The sequence below is a fragment of the Psittacula echo genome, assembly GCF_963264785.1.
Source record: "Psittacula echo genome assembly, chromosome: 4".
In the NCBI taxonomy this organism is placed as follows: domain Eukaryota; kingdom Metazoa; phylum Chordata; class Aves; order Psittaciformes; family Psittacidae; genus Psittacula; species Psittacula echo.
The window spans coordinates 76,564,188-76,590,120 of NC_137738.1; the positions used below are offsets into that span (position 1 = coordinate 76,564,188).

Genomic DNA, 25,933 nt, shown 5'->3' on the forward strand with positions numbered 1-25,933 from the left:
ACAACAGTTATCATGAACAGCAGAAAGATGACAGATAAATATTCAAAGGAAAGCCAACTCGAGTTAAAAGCTGATTCATCATTATATTCTACCAAGTTCTGAAATTGCAGAAGAAACATGAATGAAATTTGAAATTCATTACTTATTATATTTCACTATAGAGCTCCCAACTTACTATTATGCAGAAATAGAACCTGTAAATGTAGTTTGCAACTTTTTTATAATCCTAGATTCACTACAAAATGAGAGGACTTGAATGTAAAGTTTAAAATTAATACAACCCACTTGAATTAGTATATTAATCATTTAGATACATTAATCATTCAGAATAAACACATGTATAACACAAGAATACATTTTTATGTGTGTTAGTTGAAGGTTTTAGTATGCCACCACAGCTCAAAGCCATAAAATTAATGTACGCTGATTGCATGCTAATGTAAACCATCATACAAAAAACCCTTATGGATAATCTATCATGATAAAAAGGTCATGTTCAGCAACATCATCTGTTTAAGAAAATGGTCTGTCAACAGTTCTAAAAGCACTACAATATTTCATCATTAGACGCATTCCTTTAATTTCAAAATAGAGGAAATTCTAGCAGTACATGGCAGTCTCAGTTTTTGCTTATAGTCAATGATAAAACAAGCTTTTTAAACACAGAAGTAAACCTGAAAGTGTAAATATTTATCCATTGTGCCATTTCATTTTACCATGCTCTAGCAGTGTGCTGCTAGAAAAGGAAACCTCAATATTCACACTTATTTGATATTAGTATGTAATAAATCTTCCACAACCATTAAGTGTATATTATCTTTTTCAAAAAAGAGCAACACTCTTTGCTGGATCAGTTTGTTCTTAAGAAAGAAAGAGTTGATGACTCGTGTTTCCACACTTCCTATGGTGAATATTTTCATTCATTACTCACTGAACTACAAACTCCAGAAGAAAACCAGATTTATGATATTAATCTATGTTAGTAATATACAACAATTAATATAAACCACAAAATTAGCAAAACTGACAAAATGTCAAAATTTTTCCCTGATTTATCTGAATACACACTAGGTATGTATTGGAAAATACCACAATTCTTTATAGAAATTTTAAAGCAGACAAACAAAAAGGGTACTAGAAAATTAAGGCAATCAAACCATGTGTAATAATTCACCGGTCAAGATCTACTGGATTTCCCAGACCACAAAGTTGTTTCCATTTTCTGCTATTGCTTTATTGGTAGGATTATAGCATTGAATGCATAGTTATGAAAGTAGACTTTAAGTAAAGAAAGATAAGAAAGCAAAGAGTTTGAGTAATTATAAGCTCATTATTTGATACCTTGCTCTATACTGCCACTTCTTACTGGAACTTGTGGTAGCTGTCTTCCCCTGCGACTGCTGAAGGATGTGTCTGCAGGAGGAGACTGTGTGGGACTTCCTTGTTGATGTATTCTGCAAATGAAATTAAGATAAAAGTAAAATAACCTCAATTAAGACAATGTTTATATTTGGAATTTCTAACATTAAGTTGCATATATTGAAGATGGGTTTGAGTAAGTCTATATTTGGTGTATGCCATATACACGTACTCAGTTCTAGATACCTAGTTAACTTATAAGGCCTCACATTTTATTTCTCTAATTACCTTCAAATAAGGAGAAATATTTTCCTTCCTTTTGATGTGTTTGTTGTTTTTTGGTTTTTTTTTAATAAAGTACTGGTAAAAATCCACTGAAGAAAAAGCAGTTTTCTAAAGAACATTTATGACTCACAGTTTATGTACGTTCTCCTGCACTGGAACAGGGCAATACAAATTACCACCTCTATTTTTTATTAACTTTTGTATTCCTTTTGTGCTGATGCAATAACTGCCCAAGGCCACAAAGATTTGGACAACAAGCACTTATTCCCATGGGACAACCTGTTGTTTTAATCTGAACTTAAAGGGAGGAAAAAAACCTTGGCATTGGGGGTGAGGGTGCATGTGTGTATGTGTTCAAAGAACGTACAAGATTTTTAATATTCATACCTAAGTAAATATCCTAAAGCCCTCTGGCTGAATTCTAGCTAGCAGTATTGCAGAACACCTCAGCTACTTGATTTCCTATACATAGATACAGCATCTCAGTGCAACACATCAAACACATTTGGAACACTGGTAAGTTTGCATTTAAAATAAGTAGGGCCACATCTAACAACTAGGAGAAAAGTTTAAGAGAATAAAGCCAAGAGGAGAAGAAGCAGACTGCTGAGAGAGAGAGCTTCCTATTAGATGTCTTTGCCAGTCACAGTAATATCACACCCATTATAGTGGGTAAGCACTGTTCATATACTACACTAAGGTTGCAAGTAGATAATTTGAAATTTTAAGTAACACATTTGTGCAATGCGTAATACTGTTGGCTTTCATGCTATGGTGATGAACTGAGTTCCTCTTAGCCTGTAAGATCAGAGCTAGTTGTGTGAACAGCATGTCATTTCCTGCACTCTGTTTAAGAAAAATACTTTGATATATTTTGTATGGATACAGAACAAAACACAACAATGGAAGGACGAAACACAGCCAATCTTTTACTGTTACATTGCATAGCTATTTAAGTTCAACAGCAAGAAGTACCATCTGGATGGTGAAGATAGGTGGCATATAGGATATGGGAGAAGTGTAGATACCATGAAAAGAGGATCATCTACAGTGTCAGAATGAATGAATGCGCCATGTATGCTGAGGAAAGTACAACACCACACTGACACCTGGGAGGCAGAACATGAAAGCTGTGCTGTACATGTAATAGCAACCTTGTCAGAAGTGGAGAAGGTGGCGCCGACCCTCCGGGCGCTAGGTGATGTACAGAGCATAAGGGTCTGATACTAGAGTGCTCACTCGACCTTGAGCGAGTGTGATGTTTTCCCCTAATGACTGGATGTTCAGTTGTTCGTGGGGTTGGAAGTCCCCTTCTAGAAACACATGGTAGCAGACCCCTAAAACATTAGGGCCAAAAAGAAACTGTTCAGTTGTTAGCTCCAGGCACATCTTCCCATGCCCCCCTCCATCCAAGAACATTGCAAATCCTGGGTGCAGGACCAGGGTTGACACTTCAGATCAAAATTTTTAATTCTGAATGCAAATCCATTTTCAAAATTATGAACTGCAGAACACTCACCACTGCAGATACACGACCCTAATCATGGAACTGTTGAACTGCATTGCATATAGTGGAGAGCTGGCCAAAAACTCTAGCTGCATCTTAAACACAACAAACACAGGCTAACAACACATATGACATAAGTACTAACACAGAGTGGGCTATGAATATTTACCACACAGCATTTCTGTATCTGAAACATACCTTTTATCTTTGTGAAAAATATTAACTGGATTTCAATTAACTGTCCAACAAAAGGACAATATGCAAGCACAAATGTAATTCCCTTGAGTTTGAAATAAGGGATCTATTTATGTATTTTTCTGCTGTAAGTCCTAAAACACAAATACAGTTCTAATTCTAATGAAAATGTAATTAAAATATGCAGTAAACTGATTGTGTTAGTATAATTAATCATAATTATTAGTAGTTTAATAATTGTATACACTTCAAGTATATGATAACCTGAAATATTTCAAGTTTGAAGAGTGACAAAGTATTCTAACAGTGCAGTATTTTGTAAATGCTACTACTACAACTCCTGTTATTTCAGAAATTTCAATTTCACATGATATTTCACTGTGGTTTTGTTTGCTCATTTTAATTTATGCAGACTTATGGAGTCTCTCTTCACACACCCAGCACTGCTTTCCCACAAGATACAGTCAAAGTAACCAAGGGACTGTCTAGATGATATGACTATCATACACTGAAAAGTCAAGTCATCCTAAAAATAAAGGTATATAAGAGAGAATATGCATGTACCTACCAAGGATGATAAACAGGTTCAGTTTCAAAGTCATTTATCAGTAACAGTTTATGTGAAAGTGAGGTCACAATGCAACAAAACCAAGACGCTGTTGCCCTTGCCAGCTTCTTTCTCTGAAACCTTAACACTTACCTAGCTTAACTCCTGGCTTGCCTTGGTGATAACTGCAATGTTCTTGCAGAAACTGATTCCCCTGCTTCTGAAATTCCCCTGCTCTGAAATTCTTCTTTCTCCATGCTGACTGTAAAAGTAATCCATGCCAACTATTGCATACAACCAGCTTTTACGTATGTGTTTTATCAGATGTTTAAACATCGTAACATCCATAAGGTAAATATGGATCCAGCTATGTGCCGTAAGGTGCTCACTTGCTTTTGCTATGAATGAACACTCCAATCTAACAGTGTCATGTTCTCATATCTGATTTTTCTCATTTAAGAGGCTAAATATCCTAAAATTTATCTGAGAACACTAGGAGAGTTTTTCCTGCCATTACAAAATGGACATTTTTCCTGAGACTCAGAAACCTCTTGCTTTTTCAATAATACCCTTTTCACAGACCTGTCCCTCTCCATAGGAGAATGATAGAAGATCTGCTTAACTAAAAGGAAGGCAAACCAGGCTTAAGATGTACATTAGCTGGACTACACTGAGATGCTACTTGGGGTGCAAATGAAAACAGAACTAAGAGGGAACTGGAGAAAAACTACAATGGCATTAAGGACTTGCTGGCCTAGGAGAAAGATCAGTTGTTGAAAGGAAAAAGTCTGCAAATGGCTGATCAGGAGGATGAGACAAAAAGGAACAAGTATGTGAGGCAAAAGCTAGTGTACAACTGAGGAAATGAGACTTAAGTGAGGTAAGAAGCATGTAGATAAGAGGAATTTGGGACAGAAATGATACCTAGTCTGCAATGAGACTGCAACGAACACATATATGTGTATCTCATCTCCTGGCTCCTTACAGAGGAAGGTAACACTGCAAGCAGCAAACTGATTAATTCAATTGGCAAGAGTCTACAGGGGAATTCTGGAGGTTCCAGTTCTGCCTGCACACAAGAAAACTCAAATTCTTTCTCTTCACACTGATGCCTGAGTGGCACATTCTAAATAAAACATGCTGTCACTTATGGAACTGTAAAGAAAAACTAAGAATAAAAGATCATTGCCAATCCAGCACACCCCTTGTACAGGGTCCTATGTTAACTGAAGTAAGTAAAGACTCTATGTATCATAACATGTGACAAAATAAGGACCAAATCTAAGACAGAAATAGGTATTTGATGAAGAAATAGTCTGGAGTTATATTTGCCATTTGACAAGAAAATTAATTGCCTGCCCTATTACCAAAACTTTCTGGCACTAGTACAGCACTGCATCTATGATGAAATACTGAACTACAGCAATCAGACTTATTTAGACATGTGCCTCACATTCTAATAGCAGTGAAACATTTACGGAAACAGAAACCTACACCATGTGCCATGGAGATGTAAAACCAGCAGGCACAACTCAGGTTTCCCTATGGTCTTGTTGCTCTGGGTTCACTGCTGAATGGTTATCAAAAACTGTGAGCCCCTTGGACCACAGTCCCAGGAGCACCCTTTACTCTTCAGAAGTTAGAAAAAACAAACAAACAAACAAACAAAAAACAGGGAAAAAATGGCTTTAGTAAGCTCAATGGCAAAACTCTCCCAGGTTTAAACACAGCAAGGATTTCAGCCATCATTTAGGTAATTTCTCTGGTCTAAACTGAAAAAGCAGCTGGGCTATTGTGATGACAGAATCATCAAAACCAAGAAAAATGTAACCATTGCTTTTGGATTAAGAACACAGTAAAATAAAATAAAAGCTCTGATGTTTTGCTACATAATGCGCATTCTCATTGAGCATAAAAATGTGTCTGTGTTGTTTATGAAAGTTTTTCAACCCTGACAATATAAAGTGATATACATTTCTCCTCTGCTAAACAAGGCAGCAGAAATCTGTTTCTGACAAAGGCAGGATCTCACCCCTCCTCACTGTTTTTATTTCAACCTTAAAAACTTAACTAGATGTACTTGGCATTTAGTATATATATATTTATTTTTTTCTCTTTTTCTTAAGACTTTGAATACAGAGCCTTATACTACTGTAGCATCAAAGCTAAAAGCTACAATGATAATACAAATACAGGAAAATTCGATGAATACAAAGGTTAAAGTCCCAGTGTTTACATTAACTCTATAACTATTTAAATGTGTAACTTAAAATTTTGTATTATGAAGTGAAATTAATTTGATCAGAGACATCTTGAATTACAATCTGTTAATATATTTTGATTTACATTCAAAAGTTATTGTAAAAGAGATAAGACTTGTTTGAATAAAGCTCAGAGGTAAAGAACAGAAAATGTTTAGTCCCATACTAATGAAATACACTGTAAATTTCCAAATTTCATCTTACAGAGATCAAGGTAGTGGTAATGGGTCTCAGATTTTGGCTCATAAAACAGATTAATTGCTAGTTTTTAACACTGAGTTCATCTGTAATGACAGAGAATGCCAGAAAAAATTCTGTATGTATGCAACACACCAAGCAGTGATAGTAACATAGATGCAAAGTAAGTAATACTGTAAATTACAACAATGCAGCTTTTGCATCAGACATTCTACTTTAAAAGTCATATTGGAGGCATATTTCAAAAACTGCAATCAGATTGATTATAAGAGATGTTTACTCATCGATCAGCAACCCTACCTTTCTGTTTCAGTTGCGGAGCCTTTCCTAGTTTGTTTTTGGCTGCTATATCTTTCCATTTTTCTGGACTGCCTGTGAAATGACATGTCAGAAAAGAAATAAACAAAGAAGAAAAGGAATACAGAAATATGAAGATTATTCATTAATGCATTACAAAGTTAATAACAGAAATGGTTCACAGATGAAAAAATGACAACTACTGTCACGAACAGGCTGTTGAAGTGGAGGTTTAAGAAACATTGAACTGATTAGGTTTGACTGAGGCTAATAGTGTGAAAGTTATGAGGTTAACAAAACAGGGGAGATAACATTAATCCTGGCTGAACTTGCAGTTAGTTGCCACTTCGCAGTCTGTATTTGATTAGAAACAATACCCCCTCTTATACCTTTTAGTCATCTCTTAACAGCATGAAAAACAAATGCAGAGCAGACAGCAGGAAAAAAAATGTTGAAGAACGGACCAGAAAATACTATTCAAACATAGAATTTAAAAATTGCTTTTAAATCTCAATTTCAAAATCAAAACAAATACTGCATCATATCAGATTTAAATAATATGTCACTGTTTAATAAAAACCCGGCTTTCCAAAAATCTCATTGTATTAAAACTTGTTAGAATTCTTTTAGAAACAGTATAAAAAACCCTGTTTTTTCTAGTCAGTATATGTTAGAAGTTTATTTTGTTCCTTCATTCTTTTCCCACGTGTATCTTTTATAGAATTAATCCGACATTTGGGTAATGAGGCGCTAGTTAGTCCTGAAAATCTAAGCATTTACACTGATAGTAAATAAGAACAATGAACAGTAATATGATTCAATAAACGTAAGAACAAAGATAAGGCATATTTCACCATTATGACCAAGGACTGTAAATACAGTATAAAAAGCTCTGCAAGTCTTGTGCTTTCCAAAATAGTCTTTACTGTCCATATTAATGTGAGCAGTTACACGTTAAGATTTACAATTTTAAACCTCTGATAAAAATCAATATTCTTTTCTTGGAATAAAAAGTGCATAAAGTATTTCAAGAGTGTTCAAAAACAAGGAGCTACTATTATTCATTGAAAGACCAGAAATGTTGACAAACCCTTACTTGCATCTTACACTGGTGCAAGAAACATGTATAGGAACTTGCCATGACATAATCAATGTCACATATTAAGCTAAAAATAATTACTTTGGGAAAACAAATAGATACAAATAATATATAAAAAAAAATAAAATTCCTTTTAAATCTTTGTGGTTATAAAGAGTAATCCAGTGCCTGAACTGGAAGAAAGCTGAACAGCTGCAACACCAAATTATACCCAAAGAATATAATTACAGTGGATTTTCATGATTTGTACACACTGCAATATTTGATAAGCATGATATTGTGATGCAGTATAATCCACAACAAAGACAATACTGCAGCAAAATACAAAATGCTTTTCCATGAGCAGAGGTCATCACCTGATGCTTTCTGGGTTTTAAAATAATTTATTTTTTCTTATGACCCCCCCAAAAAAAAAGTTATCTCAGATTAAAAATGAAAATCCTCCTTGTCCCCAAACTATTTTTTGTAGATGCTCATCACTTTTTAATTTTTTTCTTTACCCACAGGGAAACACATAACAAATGCTGCAGCTTTAATCAAAACCTAAGGTTAGCAAAGTATTTAAAGTTATGGTTAGACCCACTGAATGCAGCAGCATTATCACTCGAATGATGTCACCCTCTTCATTTTCTGTTTGGTCCGTTATAGGGCTTATTTTCATCTTACTCCTTATGTTACTTGCTTAGACTATGATATGTGCGATGGAGAAAAAGATCACATAGTGGCTACTCTTTGTAGTAGTCACCCAAGGCCAGGTTGAATGGAGCTTTGAGCACTCTGGTCAAGTAGCAACTCCTCATGGCAGGCAGTTGAACTAAATGATATTTAAGTTTCCTTCCAATCCAACCCATTTTATGATTCTGTGTAGGATGGAAAAGGTGACAGTAGGAAATGCTTTCCTATGAAAAGCGACAAAGCACTAGGGAGAATATACTTATTTCTCTGCTCTCTGTGCTGTCCTTGTGAGCAGCACACATTAGAAATATGTTTATAATCACAATTTCCTTTCTATTTCCTTCCTCTTCCTGAGAGGATGCTGTACACAATTCAGTATAGCTCAACAGGCTGCTAAAGCACTCACAGTCCTAGCTTAGCTTCAGCACACAGTGGGCATTGGCATGTATATATTTACAAGTAGGCATCTTTTCATGCCCGTATACAATGTATGAAGAGTGTACTACGGATTAAAACACTCATGTCATACTCAAATTTATCTCTTAAATGTACTTTGTAGGGGATTAAATATTACCTATGAAAAATACATGCATATACGTACGTATACATGAAAAGAGAAAAAAAAACTAAATGTGGGAAAGTATTATTCAGAGCATATGAAGAATATACTATAACCAATACCTCATTTACTTGAAACTATGATTTGAGTAAATAAGGATACCTCTGTGCTGCTCCAGGTTTAGCACTTAGGTGGTCTACACTGTCTTGTTTTGGAATGCAAGACTCCAACGTCCTTGTTCTTCACAAAATTTGGAAACATGGATGTGTATTTGGATAGAATGAGCAGAAACAGAGAGATGGTCACATGCAGTGAAGATGGAGACATGCAGTCAAATATATAAACCAAAAGCATTAAAGCACTATCTACTGAGAAAGGCTATATTTGTCATTTCCCCTTCCGCTGAATTAATCCATACACTTCAATAAAATGTTAAATTTTTTTAGACATAATATCAACAATCTAAGATGCAATAAAATAAAGAATGAAAGCCACAACGATGTTTTAGAAAACCTTTATACTCTACATGCTGAATGGCAGCACTGTGGCTCAATAGTTGCTGTTATCTTTCTGGAGAATTAATCTAGAATATTATGAATCAGATTAATATATAAACCTATACAGAACGTCTTCCCTTAGGAATCTGAAAAATACATATCTTGTCACTATTTTTCAAAATTCTCCTGAAAATACAATTTCATAATTTAATATATTTTGATGAAGACATCATATTCTATTGCCAGCTGGTCTACACCAGTAATCATTATGAAAAATTCAAAAGCAAATTAGAATAACTGACTCAGCTTGGTGTTTTGCAGTAGGTTTGTTCATTTATTTAGCCTTAAAGCCATCAGGAATATAATGTTTGATACTCCCTAAGTTTTCCTTAAGATTTCAGAAAGGCTGGATCTACATGGCGTGTGAGCTGGGGGTCACAACTACTCTGAAGGTTTGGTAGCTCCTCACACTGATTCCTAGAATTTCAATTCTTGTTTTTCAAAACTGTCTTCCTGATCAAGTCACAGAGCATTGCTGGAAAGATGGGAAAGGATCATCCAGGCCAAATCAGTCTGATGCTGGCAGTGCAGAGCAAACCTTTAGTTCTCTTCCTGAACGTACCAGAAGGGTGCTCGTTCTACAGCTGGCTTCAGGATGACTCTTGGACAAGCATCCTTACAGATGCATGCAAAGAATAGCCAAAGGCCACTTCTCCTAACTGAAACTACATGAGAATTAATTTTTTAAAAGGCTTATTCCATCTAGTCTTTGTTATATGGTGAAATTAGATGCAAACTTCTCCAAATGAACAGTTTAAGTAAAATTTCCACCTACCATTAAATGCTCAATTTTAATTCTCCTTGTTTTTATCATTTATAATTCACAATTTCACAGCTTTCTCATTACCAGAAAGTCTTTTGCTTTGGACAGAGCAAAATTCTAATTTTTAATATAGAAAACAAACAAATCAACCAACCTCCCAGCAATTAAGCTATAAAATTCAAATAAAAAACTAATTTTTAAAATGTCTTAAAGAAATCCATGATAATAATCCCTCGGGGGCGGGGGGCGGGGGGAGTAGAAACTGCGTAGTTCTAATTTACGGCCTGGGCTTAAACCACGACATAACCAAATACTTGCTAGTTCTTAACACTGAAATAATATATATCCCATGTCTTCATCTTCTCAAGGTACATCAAGGAGTCAATTTTCTGATATGACAAATTAACAGATTCCAGAATAACAACAAGCTTGCCAAGACCTATACTAAAATTTATGTTTATTACTTATTATAAACATATGCAATGTTGCAAAAACTGAATTTAAATTATCATGATTAAAAAAAATGCATGCCATATACTTCAGAAATGTATTTGGAAACAGATTTTTGTGACTGCACCCTGTATCCAATTTGGGCCAATTTGTAAGATAAATCTGGAATATTCTCATACAAAGAGTAAAATGGCATATGTCAAAGTCAATTTATCTGTGAATATACTATTTAAAAGCAGTGATAGCAGTAGTCAGTTACCCCTGCTGATCCATCACCCATTCCAACACCTATTGCATCAGTTGTCAAATTGATACAAGCATATCATAAAAAAATGTAAATTATAGAACTGAGTGGTGCTAGCCAACTGCCAAAGCTACAGGAAATAATCAGAATGAATGTAAAGTCAGAGTAGAAAACAAAGGTAAAGCACCTTTGATTCCCTCTACAGACAAGGTGGGCTATTATTTTGTATTGGACATACAATGTAAAAAGCCCAGCATCCTTCAAACTTCTCTTAACCTGGGAGAAATTTCCTGGAACTAGAAGGCTGCAACCAGTAATGAGGATTTAGGTTAGCCTAAAATCACTCTAGGTTCATCACTGACTGCATCACTGGGATTTGGTGATCAAATTACCTGCAAAACCTTCAAGCACAAGAAGGCACTGATTTCACTAAGAAAATTAGGCTTCTTTTTCTCTAACTCAGTATCTTCCCCATAACAGTTTTTATATCTTACAGATTCTTTACTGCAATACATTTGCTAACAGGTATTAGATAATTTCAGTCTTTCTCCACAAAACTTCAGGTGACATTAAAAAGCTTACAATTCTGCATTGAGTGGCAGTGTTTAGATGAACATCTTATTTCAATGATATATGATATGATTTAATTCTAATCACTGCAACGACAAGATTTTATCAAGTCTGATCCACTGAAGTCAAAGTTAGTCTTTCTATCAACATAAAAAACTGGGAAGTGAAATTACTTAAAAATTCTTAAAAGACACAAAATGCATTTTTAAACTATTACGAGCTGTCCCACAAAAGGGATGTGCTGGCAAAATTTCCAGATATGCAGGATCTGTACGTGGTGACAATATTGAAATAATGTTTCACAAATTAAATTTTATAATTTATAATGCTTAGATAAATATATTAAATGCTATCTAAACACAACTGCACGCTTCCCACATTGCATTAGCAGAATATATCCAGTATCAAGCAAATATAAATACAAATATAATAAAAACAAATTACAGTACAAATATAAGTACTGTGGATAGACATTAGCAGAAGGTAAGCACTAGTAGTATAGTGACTGAGTTTTATCCATGTACCAGTCTTTCAGTTTTAAGTGCAATTTCCTAAGAGTTTACACACGTATGGAGCTATGTATATGAGCTATCTGTATCCTGCCATTTACTGCAACACAAAGAATTTGAAGAGAAAATTTTGAATTGCATTTCAATGGAAATTATAATGTCTACTTAAAAAAACCCATGGATCTATCTGGAAAACAAAAACAAACAAATAAAAAACCAACCAACAACAACAACAAAAAAAAAATCCCAAAAATTACTGTTGAAAAAACAATGAAATACTAAAACTGATTTGAGTAGAATCTTCATTACAAGGAAAAAGCGAAGGTCCTTCTAATAATCTCTGGTGGTATTCAGCATGAAAACTGATTTAAAGCCCTGGTATTTTTAACCAAAACCTACCTTGTTAGGAAAACCTGCCCCATGGAGACCATCCTGATTTGGATAGAATTTACAAACAGTGCCAATTTTTACATACATCAACTAGCAAGTGTTACCAAGACTTCCAACATAACAGTTTGTGGGTGTTTTCTTTTCCGCCATAGGAACAGTTTATTAAAAAAAGGAAAATAAATCAATAAAAATCAAATTAAACACCTAGACAAGAATAGGCTCTACAACAAATATTGAACATATTATAAAACACCACAGTGAGACCACCACCAACATTTACAGAAGCAGACTAAAGAACATTAACACGGATGATGTTCTCTTGTATTAGACATCTTATTTCATGGCTTGTGACCATTCAGGCAAACAGAAAACTTGGAAAGACAGTAATTCCCAGGTGCTTTATAACAGTTTAACAAAACGCAGAGATGATATCTAAGCTGCTGTTTTATTTTGGGCTTCTGGAGGTTGCAAGTGTCTCTCTACTTATATGCATACTTTTAAATTTCAGTATACTCTTCTGAGAGTGCAAGATGCAGTAAACCGCTTTTCAACTGGGAGGAGTTGACTGGTACCTGTCATCCTCCGGAGATGCATGCTGGATATGAATCCTGGGACTAGTAGGTCGTCTCCTCTCTAGGGAGGGGGACCATCTACCCCTGTTTGCCCGTTCAATAAAACAGGAAAAAAATAGGATATTTAGTTTGTGATTAAATTAAATAAATGGGATTTGGGACTGGAAAAATACCACAAAAAGTAATGAAAGTGTGTCATTTAATTATTTTTTTCTAGCAGTTTTCTAATCCCCAAGTATAGGGGAATTCTTATGGCTGCTTACTGCTGAAACATTGCAACCAAAACAGAGAATGAATGCCCAAAGGTACAGAATTTATACTGATAAAAACGTTTTATAGAGTGTGCCATTAAGTTTTCAAAAGTTCTCAAATGCTAGACTATGTAAAAGCCTGTCATTCAAACAGAAAACCATAATTCCAAACCAGAAGAGCTTTTCAAAGACCATATGCTAGTCATTCTCTGTCAACTACTAGCTAGTATTTTATTAAGCCTGTTGTCTCCTAGTTCTCTGCACTGAAAAATGCATTCTCAGTAAAAATGTAGGTCTATGAACTATGAGAAAAATTCGGAGGCACAAAGAGACCCTTTGCTGGAATGCACTGAGAGTACAGGTAAATTAATCAGCTACAACCAGGCTACACACATTTGTGGAGAAGCACTGAGGTGATTTATTCTTTTTAGTCTAAAAGTATATATTGAAAGTGTATGGAATGAGCTTCCTCTTCTGTCCATTTCTCTGTATCACTGCAGTACATGCCAGCAGATTATTATAATTAAATTTAACAAAAAGGACCTGAACTGTGAATGAAAATTGGTGTCTTACATGATTTCTTTTCATTGAAAAAGCTCATTTAATTTAGAATGATATATGCTATATATATGATATATTTAGATATTATAATATATATATAATATATATTAGATATATTTAGAATGATATATGATATAGACGGTGTTGCTTATTTTGTTGGGGTGTTATGTAGTTCTAATAGTACAAGTGTACGTACAACAACTTACAAAATCAAAATATACTGATTAATTTACGAACAGCAAAATGTTTACATAAACTTTGCATGACTATCCAGTATTTCACTTTCTGAGGCATCCTTCCAGTCCATGTAATAAGGAAAAGGGTTTGATTTATGGAACATGCAAATAACAAAGGTTTCAAGGTTAGCACCACTTGAGCAGTAAGGCAGATCTTTCAAAAGTTTCAAGAGCAAGTAAGTTGTTGGTAGTTTTGGGTTTTTTTCTCTCCAAAGCAAGAGATAAAGAAAATGTTAATGCATCAGTGCACTCAGTCAAAGCCCTTAATATGCTGATATCCCCTACAAATATTGAACAGCATTTGATAGAATTGAGTAGGTCATGCAGTATGAACTTCAAGAACATGCTCTCTTCCATTGAATGTTGAATGACCATGAGCCACAGTACAACACAGACAAACATGCAATAACCTATTCCTTGGTTGAAAGAACTGGAAACACGTTGCATACTAATGCAAACAGTTATTTTATACTGTACATTATTTTAAATGTAAATGGTGATATTCAACACAACTGTTAAAGGCCTGCAATAGAAGCACCTAGTACTTCAGACTTACTAAAAAAGCTTAGGAATATCAGTCTGAAATCAGGATAGTTCTTAACTGGATCAAGTGACAGCTACAACTTCTCTGTTATCTATTTATGAGTAGGTAGCAGGTAACTGTTCGTCTTTGTACCTTGTTTAGGTGGCAACGACCAGCTGATAGCAAACATCCTGAAGATCTTCGAAATGTTTTTCTGCCCAGTGCAGTGAAGCACAGCAGACCAAACACAGCCGCAGGGCTGTATTTTGCAGATATGCTGACCCTGTTGTACAAGTACTAATCCTTAGGCTGTGCTTCTCAGTTTTATTTGCTCAGATCTCCATTAAACAACCTCTCAGGACCAAAGCATACAAGCAGTACCAACCTATACAACTGCTCTTGTGCTAACTTATAATACACACAATAATTGTTTGCAACAAGAAGGAAGATAAAAGCCACATAACATATTATTAAATAACTACCACTGGCTGCAATCTTAAATCAGTCTGGGGAAGATGCTGTTATGCAGAGAAACTACTGCTGAATCAGTTCAGATATTGCACTTGAATCTCATGCCTTCTTGCTTTTCTGACTGAAGGCTGGGTATTGCAAACCAATTTCTCTCTTAAAGAAATGGAACGCAATTTACAAGGGGAAAAAAAAGCCAACAGAGTGAAAAGGACAACTAAAAAAAATCATGCAAAAGGAAGCAGTAGCTGCAAAAACATTTTCAATGGCATTAGAGGACATTTATTATTATGTTATAAGCTAACATATGCCTTGCAGATCACCACAGGACCTTCAACACCACAAACATTTTGAAAACAACAGTTTGGAATACATGGGTGCAGGGAGGATGAGGCAGGCATGGTGCAAATGTACAGACATATTAGTAGGGGCTGGATGTTTCTGAGTATCCTAGTGTATACTGTGCCACAGAGAAATATATGAAGGATTAAGTTCTGTACCAAACTATTCCATTTACCAAAAAAATCTTTAGCAGGCCTGTGCCAGGGCAAGGTCAGTTTGCCAGTCAAGTTATATGGAACTTTTCTTGCTCAAATGATGAAGCTTATAGCAGAAGAAAAGGAATGTCTTTTTTGTTATTATTGTTTTTATATTTGTTTTAATGCAACTAACAAGACAGATATGCCGCATTCATATATATCACTGAAAGTAATTTTTTTTCTGGTGTATGTGGGCCAACATGACTTTTACTGTCAAAGCAGCATCTTAAAAAACAGTAACTACTCTGACCATTCTAAAAGACATGACTGATGTTGTATAGAGTTTAAGGATCGAAACCATTTCCAACAAATCACTGACACAGAGAAATATGGCTCTACTGTCCGTCAGTTACACACGGCCATACTATTTTGTCAAAAAAAACCCCACACAAAAAACACTCAAATGGACCATTTTAACTTTTGATCTCAAATACAATCTATTTCATACTCTCTGATATGAAACATCGGGGGAATAAGTAGAAATAATTTTCCATTGGGGATAAACCATACCGTGTTTTTCTGCTACAAGCAGGACCAATTCTACACCTGATTGATGTTTATTTAAGATCTTCATACTTTCCAGTAATGTAGTCAAGACAACTTGTTTCGTATTTTATATTACAGTGTTCCATTACACTTGCTTTCAAAAAAAGCTTTCCTACCATTTAAGATGAACCTGTCTTACTGCATTTTAAGGCCCCTATTCTCATTTTGCCCAGCACAAAAGCAAAGTGCTTTCTACATACCTTTAACTTAATTCTGCTTTCTTCGAACTAAGATTCCTCTGTCAACACAGGCAACTGACCAGTAACCTCATGTTAAAGTGTAAGCAGATATGCTCAACAGCGGAGAATTAAATCTTCTAAAATTAGCTTCTCTGAAACAAAAATATTAACTTGCTGGGTTTTATACATTAAATATAACATCTTCCTTCAAAAATTGGGCTTTATCAGAAAAACAAAATCTACACCAGAAACAAGAGATATATGTATGTCCTAAATTCTCTGTCAGAACCACACAGATCTTACTACTTCCAACAAAACCGTCACGGAAAATCTGAATATTAATTTCCCAAAAAGAGCTTTTCTGCACCCGCATGAAGGATCCCAAGAGAAAAGCACCTATTTAGGACTTCTAAAAGCAAAGAAGTCAAAGTTTCATAGTGATGGATAATTTTTATGGCTCAAGCCCACAGACTATTGGCAAAACCACCTTTAGCAGCAGCAGAGGCCATATACACAAATTAAACATTTTCTTTACGAGGAGCTCATGAAAAATGCTGCAGATTCTGTGTAGTAATTATTGGACAGAGGTTGCTGGACATGAATTGTAAAAAGACATAAGAGAACTAGATAACACCAGTGACAGGTGTGGGTTTGTGTATCATATTTTAACTAGATTTTTTATAATTGCCAGTTACTGCTTCATTGAATATTCAATTTGATGGGTGGCATCTTGAAATAAAAGTACAAAACATACTGTTCATGCCCCTACATTACAATATATATATTAGCTGCTTATAGATGAACACAGCTGTATATATCTGCACACTTAGTTATCATGCCACATCCCTGGAAGTGGTCAAGTTCAGGTTGCACAGGTCTTGGAGCAACGTAGTCTAGTGGAAGGTATCCCTGCCTGTGGCGGGGGGGGGGGTGGAACTGGATGACTTCTAAGGTCCCTTTCAAACCAAACTGTTCTACGATTCTGTGATTCTATAATTAATACGATGCTACTTTCATCTTTCTTTTTTCTTTTATTTTTCTTTTTAATCTAGAATGATATCCTGCATTTTATTGTGGCCTTATTTCTATCATACCTTTCCTTTTATATGTATTATCTGTGTTATCTTTACTCAATTTTTAAAAGCATCAATCCATCTGAGATCTCTTAGCAGAATATTAGTCACTCCTCTGCAACAAGAACACAATTTGAGCAAAGTAAAGTTCCAATCAAGGATCAGTGGGAAGTGGGGAGGAAGGAAAGGGAAAAAGTGAAATTTCTCAAAAATCTTAGAAAAAAACTCATCTCAAAGGGTAAAGCATGGTCTGATTGTCTTTCTTCATTGGTCCTCTCATAGTGAAAATGGTGCAACTGTTTTAACACTGTGGGTTGACTGACAAAGCAACTTTGCCGTTGTAGTTAAATATGCATTTCATAGATGATATTGTAATTCCACCATATTCCCACTCAATGGAAGCCTGTAATTGCCTTTAGTGAAGCCAAAAATTTCACTCTAAAATGGTGTAGTTCTAAGCCAAAAACTCATCAGGTGGTGATGAAAAATTCCGTTGTGGAACAATCCAAATACACCAAATACACCAGCAGTATTTGATGTATTTGAACCAACATATTTGATATTAAAAATTCAGACAGCAAACATAAAATGCCTGCATGATGTATGTAACACAATAGGACTTCATTCAAATTGCAAACCTATCTTCTTACGACTTAGGTGAGCCTTAACATAATGTCACAGAGTGAAAAAAACTTAATGCAGTGAAATGCCTTGTAACGGCAAAAGCAGATGCAGCAGATTAGATTGAGAAAGCAATGAAGTTTGGCTGTTTTGTAGAGAATACATGACTATGCAAACTACAGTTCTGGTTTGAAAGATGAGAATTTTGCCATAATTTATGAATTATGTCACTGCCTTATTAGCATTCCACAGAACAGGCAAGAAACAAACATAATAATTTTTAGCAAAAAATGATGATGATCAACAACCAAGTGGTACTTTGGCAAAATACTTAACACTGCAACGCTTTATCAGCATACTGAGGACTTTTGTAAACAGTGACATCAGCTTGAACTAAAACAAGGAAAGAAGCCAGAAGCATTTATAAACTCCAACACACAGCTTACATGACATACATGAATATAAGAGCAAAAATGCCCACAAACACCAAACCAGACATGAATGTACAAGAATGTGGAGTACTTTTATGAAGGAAAACAAAACTGATAAAAATCACCAGCACAGATGACAATAAATTCATAAGTTTTTATTTTATACCTTTCTCGTTCTGGTGAATGCAAACTAGTATCTGGTCTCAAGCAGTTGGTACTAGCACTCCTAGCCCTGTCAAGGGAGGGCTGTAGTTCACTAGTGCCAGTGCATTGCATCCAATGGTAGAAGAGAAAGAAAAAGAAAACAAAGAAAGGAATACAATGTTAGATATTAACTCATAAAATAATGCTACCTTTACAGAAAATGTAGAATCATAATGATTTAATTAAGGAAAACATAAAAGAGCTGACTGGATGACGGTGCCAAGTTTTGTTTAGAAAATAAAAGCAAACAAAAGACTGCTAGAAATCTTTTGCCAAGAATGTTGAAATGTTAAAAACTGAATGAGACAGAACAACAGCCACTTGTAAGAAAGTGGAATGAGAATTATCAAACAATAAATTTAAATCCTTATTAACAGCAGTAAACATTAAGCCACCATAAAAGGATGTGATATACTATATATTATGTGAAATCGCTTTTCAGTGAAGCTCATTTATTCTGCAAATTTATATTAGATACCAAACAGGAGGGGGCATCAATCCTCAGTTTCTTACCTAACCAGCAGATCATCTCCAAATTTCAGTATTTGTGAATTAAGGCAATCACGAAGGAGTGAAATATCCTGTCTAATCACGGATTTGGTCTTAGCACATGCAGGAAGAGTTGAGCTTTGTAAATTAAAGTTATTTGAACAAAATGAAAATAAATTTGACATGTAAATAAAATCTTATACATAAACAAAATAATGTAACAAAACCATGCAACATATAATTTTAACAGTGAAGACAACTCTACCTAATACAAAGTGGTTTGGATTGGGTTTTATTTGTAATGTGGGGGTTAATTTAAACAGTTATATGAAGTTATTAGAATTATATCCCTTACCCAGCTACAGAGATGTATGAAATATTTCTATTTTTCTGTTTAACAAGGCAAAACTTTTTTTGTTAATTTTTCTTTTTAAGGGATTAACTACTGAAAGGGGACTCTAAACACTTCTTACCTGTACAGGTTCCAATGAGTACCATTTTCTAGCAAAGGCATCTTGGGTGGCAATGTTTTATAGTGCCTAGCATAACTTCTTGAATGCGGTAGCAAAGAAAAGGAAACAGAACAACACAAAAACATGCCAGAAATAAAAAGACAGGTAATGGTAATCCAAGACTGACCAGAACATAAAATAAATGCATAATGTTCTACTACATTTAATGTATGAGTAGATTTCAAACATATGTTTTTCTTCACTACTGTGACAGCTATCAGGGGGACAAATTTTTGTATTTACTCTTTGTTAATATAGCCCATGAACTCATGACGATACTAGCACAACTCAGATCTCTTCTTGCAATGAAAGTAATCTAAATTCCATTTCTAGAGATTTTTAATTAAAATATACAAGCTGTTGTAAAGGACTAGGTTGATAATCAACTTACTCTTTATTTTTCTTACTAAGACCTTAAGAGATTTTAACCTCTTCAGTAGCTAAGCATTAAAATCTTGCTAAAACAGTGATATATAGTATCACAAGCTTAATTATAGTTGTATTAATATCTGGCATTTTTGAATGTGAAAATCTTTTGGAAATGGTATATAAGCTCCAAAATCTAGCAGTAATTAAATGCTATTAATAATAAGCTAATTAAAAATCATAGGAGACCTACTACATGAGCCAGCACAGCAGCACTCTGAGATGTTACATGACAACTGTCTAGTATCATCACTTACAGTACATGAGATTTTAGAACAGGAAATGTTTACCTTATTGAGCTCTACCCAATGAACATGGGAGAAATTCAAAGGCAGATAGCGGCTGCTGACTGGGAATCATGGCCATTTAATACTGAAAGGCTAAAATAAGCAAGTCCTAACAATTCTCCACATACCCTACCAGGACACAGCTGTGGTGCTATCAGCAGAAGGGCCAGCAGCCTTGAGGATTTCAAAGCTTCAAGAACAGGCTGCCCTAATAGGACATTCCAATTCCTGTTAGGCTTGTACCTAGGCATCACAGATACACAGTACAAACCCAGATGTGTCGTAGACAGATGAAACAACCCTTTGTCTGGAAACCCTGCTGCTTGTGAAAAACCTGACAGATTTAAAAGAGGAGCTTTGACTCTTGTTGTACAGGTTTAGCAGTCATCACTGCTGCCATCTCTAGAAGAGGTCACTGTGATGTTGCAAAGTTGGAATAAAGGAATGGCTGTCCATGAGGTCAATCGTGGCATGCTAGCAGGTATCACCAAAGTGGGTTTGACCTAAGACATGGAATGCTAGAACCCATGGTTTATGGCATAGGTACACATCCTTCCACCATTTCTACTGTTAGTCAATAATTGCATACAGATGGACAGGATGGACAGCTAGGACTAATATTATGCTAAACTGTTGTACTAAACTAACCATGTATCTTAACTTTGTAACTTGCACTATCTATCTCATACTAATACAGCTTTCATTTAACATGAAACCCTTAACATTTCCTTCCCATTTTAAACTGAAGCTGTCTCAATAGTTAAAACGTCATTTAGCAATCTGTCTAGAAACAAGGATAAAGCCTTAGAATGTCGCTAATGTGAAAATTTTTAAGCCTCTACAAATAAGAAAGGAAAAAAGCTGACAACCAATGCACAGATAATTTTTTGTTAAAAGGGTTTATGTGACTATTCAGTCAAGGATAGACACTGGCAATTTTCCGTGTATTATTCAGACTTCTGTCAGGGTGCACAAGCCTGAGAACTAAATTCAAAAATCTAATTATTGTCTACTATTGCCCTTATATTCACCTTCAGTACATTATTAAAGGTACCATGCTCTTTTATAGGATATAATTTCTGTTAAACAGGTTAATTTGTTACTTTTCTTGATCATAAACAAATAACAGCAATAAGTAGAGTAAGGAAAAGAGCAAGAAAAAGCTGTACTCTGTGAATTCAGTGTAGCTCTTACTTAAGTCTATGGCTGCCCATGCACAAATTTTAACTGGTTAACTAGCCAGGCTGGTTAGAAGACTTGTAAAACTATTGGAAATCTATAGTAGCTGGGCAAAGTGCATCCAAAGTTCATAACACGGTATTTACTGTGTGTGAATAAAGTGAGAATTTAAGAATTTATATTGAAGAATTCTAATGAAAATTATAATCTTTAAGAGGAAAGAAAAAAGCAAAGAGCTGGGGGCAGGGAAGGGGGTGAAGCTATAGAAGATGCAGCAGAAAGAGAAAGGCAGGAGGAGGCAGGAAAAGACAGAAGAAAAGGAAGGAGGCAGGAAAAATTGCTATTTCATGACAATAACCAGACATAAAATAGCAGGGTGTGAAATTATTAACCTTTAAAACCTAAAATATTGGGGAAAAAGCTTTTTTACCTGAAGTATGAGAATGAAACCCTTTCTACTGAAAATAAAAACTTAAATTTTAATTTAACAGCTTCACTGATGCACAAATTTTTTGAGAAGTTTTTGTAATTACTATTTTACCTTTATACTACTGTGCATTATAACAGAACTCTATCTCACCGCCTTTGACGCTGTTTCAAATGCAATTAAGACAATTAAATCAATCCAAGGCATATTAAAAAAAAACCTCCTTTGTAGGGGAAATGCTACGCCAAATAAATGAGTATGTACATGAGACAACATGGCTTTAAAAGTCTGACAGTTTTAAACACACAGCACTGACACAAAGCTCTTGGCAACACCCAGGTCCCGAACAAAAAAATGGTTAACTACTTGGTTGAAGCAGTTCAATGGTTGACTACTTCAACTACAACCTACATTTTTACTGATTCTAAATGGAAGATTTTCTACACAACCTGACATGTATTTTTAACCAGGTTGACAGACACGGTGAAAAAAAACGGGATGGGGGTGGAGGCAGATTTGTTAGATAAAGATATTTCAGTCCTGTTTTGTTTCACATGAGTTGAGACAGGGAGCTCCAAACTCTTCACCAGGAGATTACTGATAACTGAACAGGAGCCCAAACTACAAAGTTTATGGCTGGACCTAATTTATATCACAATTTGTAGACGCAAACCCAAGTAATACAAGACCCCTCAAATCTGGAGCTCCCATTAAGCCCTCATTAAGTAGTGCTTTTTCCCTCTACAAGTGACTGAAATCAGCATGAGATTAGTTACAACAACAAGTAAAGATTGTTGGCTTGTGTGTGGCTGTAATATAAACATAAAAATGCAAATAAGAAAAAACATAAAAACAACTAAAAAGAAGTGTTTGAAATTATAACAATGCTGTCATGCAAGGGGAGATCAGGACTTCTGTGACTAGACAGAAAATCTACCACAAAATACAACTCCAAAATCAGAATTTCTTCAACTGCTTTAATCCTTTCTACTGAAGTTCACAAACATATATACACATCTCAATCTGAATTAAAACAAACAGGAAAAACAACTGACACCGGGATCATAATGTACTAGAAATTCTTTACTTACTGAGACTAAATACCACCATAGAAAAAAAGTTGGGCACACACAGATAACTAACCAGATGTGTTCATGATTACCAGATTCCTGTATTTACCTGATGGTATGTAGGCACTCTGCACTTCTTCCTCGTTTTGCTCTGGGCAGCATAAGAAGCTCACTGCACAGACAGGATGGGTGGTGAGTGAAACAGATATAATTATGAAGCATTAGATGACATGGGTTATGCCAATGATGCGCAAACGAAAACATAAAAAAGAAACAAGAAGCTTCCAACCAGATAGATAGTCTGATAATGTTCAAACCCAGATGCATTGCTCAAAGAGTATGAATGAAAAATGCCTGTGAAAACTACGTTTTCAATAAATTCCTTTTAGCATGGCCCCTAATTTTGTGGGATTTCTCCTTTTAAAATTCAGAAGTACTTTTTCAGAGCTATTCGTGACAAAAGTAGTCCATAAAACAACTACATTTCTCTAATAACCTCCTTTCTTATCACCTAATTAATGAAGAAATACTTTATAAAAAAAAATTAGGCTGCTGTTTGGTTTTGGTTTTTGGGCAGTTTAGGTTTTTGTGTGTGTATTTTTCTTCCTCAGCCACAACGACACACATGAAAAAGCAGGAAGGGCTCGCGACTAACTTACTGAAGATCGGTTTATGGGAAGACAACCAGTAACCCTTTCGGGAAAAGCAAACATATACATTCATTGGAAAATTTGGCCAAATATAAGTTCTGACTCATAGCTCTTGACAGTACTTTGTAATGCAATCCCAAAGAAACAACAAAAAAATGCTTATCAGCTGTCACTGTTTTTGTTTCTTATTGTTTCCAACTGAGAAAATCAACCATCTATTCTATTTTTCATTTACTGTAACCAACACATACTACAGTCAGCAGGATGGTAAAATTAATACATATTTATGCCTATGGTAAATATGACTATGATATGAAATATCCCTTGAATGAATCCTCTAGTTTTACACACTTCAACACGTTCAGGAAGACCAAGCTTCAAACCTCCTAATCATCATAAAGAAGAAATCAAAGCTAAACTTCATGGAAACATGCTATTTTAAACGAAGCAGGGGATCATATGAAGTACTATGGTGACAAAGAGAGAAAAGATTACAAAATATATAAAGCAGCAGTTGTTCAAGGTGTTTTGTGCTTCATGTAATTGTAAAATGACCCATTTAATTGATGCAGTATTAAGTAATATTTCTCTAAAATTCAAAATTGGGCAGCTTGAAATAATGGCTTGTGAGTGCCATGTGAGATTTAACTTTGCATCTGTAGCTGTTAGCCTGATTTTGATGCAACAAAATGTATTAAGTTGAACTTTCTTCTTTTTTTTTTTTTCCTAAGAAAATTCCCATTCATAAGCTCAGAGGACTGACAGAATTTATATTAATATTCAGGTTTCCAAATTACAAATAAACATGCATTTTAGGAAAAAAGTTACCATTTTCTTAAGAGTCGTGAAGTAGATGAGAAGTTCACACTAAATCATAGGCTACTTTGTTAATATTTACTCTACCTTTGCTAAGCCAAAGAATATCTATTGTAATTGGCCCACAGCAAAAGTAATACAGAATTCATTCAGAAAACGGATATAAAATAGCAAATCCACCATGAAATCTTAAAGGCAAAAATGAAGCAAAATAATCCATCACAGTAGACAAACAACAATATAAGATGACATTCACAATTTTCTAATAATTTAAATCTGGTTTGGAGACATTAATACCAAAGCTATTATTCTAAAACAAGTGTTTTCTAATGCGAATGTTCTAGGAGTCATATTAACAGGTTTTATTTCAGAATAAAAGAAACTGAAATAAATGAAAAAGGCCGTGTCTTTGAAAACTGGATGATGATCCTGTGTTCACAGTGAAGTATACTGCTTAGCTAGATTTCTTAATAAAGAGCTTTTCATAACAAAATTATATATATATATATATACATACATGTGTATATATACGTATATAAATACACATGAAAAAGATGAAGTGGACAAATTAGTTTCACTGGAAATTTATCATACTACATACTTTAGTGAGAGACTATCATAACTATTTTTATGAGGATCTATTCAGAATATCCAATATTAATTTTGGACCAATAGCAGATAGTTGAGCAAACGATCAAAAATAATCAGTAACTATAATTTTTGCCACGTAATTGTTGGGTAATTATCTTTCTAGCCAAGTTTATGTTAGATACCTACATTCATGAATTTGTTTAGATGAAGGGCTCAGTAAATGAACAACACGTAATACTTATACTACTATTGACAGTAATACATAACACTGAATAAAGATAATTTTTTTTTAAATCTTTGGATGTGATAGAGAATCTTCCTCAACAAAAGCTGGTTTGATCTTCCCATGCTGCTGCACTTATGTAGTGAAAGACAATGAAGCCTGTGAGAGTTAAACAACTGGAGAAATCTGGGGAAAGGTGAAAAGGAAAACAGGGAAAAAGAAACCACTGCAGACAAGATTATTACTCTAGGAGAGGAAATACATGGACCCATCTATAAACCCTGCAAATAATGTCTGATCTTTAAACTTGCGAAAAGTGTTTTCTGAATGCTGAAAAGAACTGAAGACTGTCTGACTCCTCTAAACAAATACAGCAGTGGATACTGCTGTGGCTTTGGTTTGATGGCTCATCTCCAAGAAAGCCTCAATGCAAGCCCCACTCTCCAAGCATAATCCATGCACATATCATGATTTACCCCATGGTTTGAGGCTTCACGGGAAGAAAATTTTCCATACAGTTAACTATACATATTTATTACTACTGACAAAAGCTACTTTTAAACGTCTCTTCCTCTTCAGATCTGCTGAATAATA

At 34.9% G+C, this 25,933-nt stretch overlaps 1 protein-coding gene across 6 annotated transcripts in view; it reads right to left on the reverse strand.

Annotated features, from left to right (window-relative positions):
- RIMS1 (regulating synaptic membrane exocytosis 1) overlaps positions 1 to 25,933 on the reverse strand; it is a gene marked incomplete at both ends in the record, with an annotated part of 304,350 nt that overhangs the window by 76,300 nt on the left and 202,117 nt on the right. Inside the window, 8 exons of one of the 6 annotated variants that reach the window (XM_080614499.1) lie at positions 1,342 to 1,454; positions 6,653 to 6,724; positions 9,145 to 9,222; positions 13,038 to 13,121; positions 18,632 to 18,721; positions 19,183 to 19,296; positions 19,632 to 19,709; positions 23,169 to 23,231. In XM_080614499.1, the coding sequence (XP_080470625.1) occupies positions 1,342 to 1,454; positions 6,653 to 6,724; positions 9,145 to 9,222; positions 13,038 to 13,121; positions 18,632 to 18,721; positions 19,183 to 19,296; positions 19,632 to 19,709; positions 23,169 to 23,231 (692 nt within the window). The remainder of the gene's footprint in view (positions 1 to 1,341; positions 1,455 to 6,652; positions 6,725 to 9,144; positions 9,223 to 13,037; positions 13,122 to 18,631; positions 18,722 to 19,182; positions 19,297 to 19,631; positions 19,710 to 23,168; positions 23,232 to 25,933) is intronic. The other 5 variants (XM_080614500.1, XM_080614503.1, XM_080614502.1 and 2 more) reach the window with 5 other exon arrangements.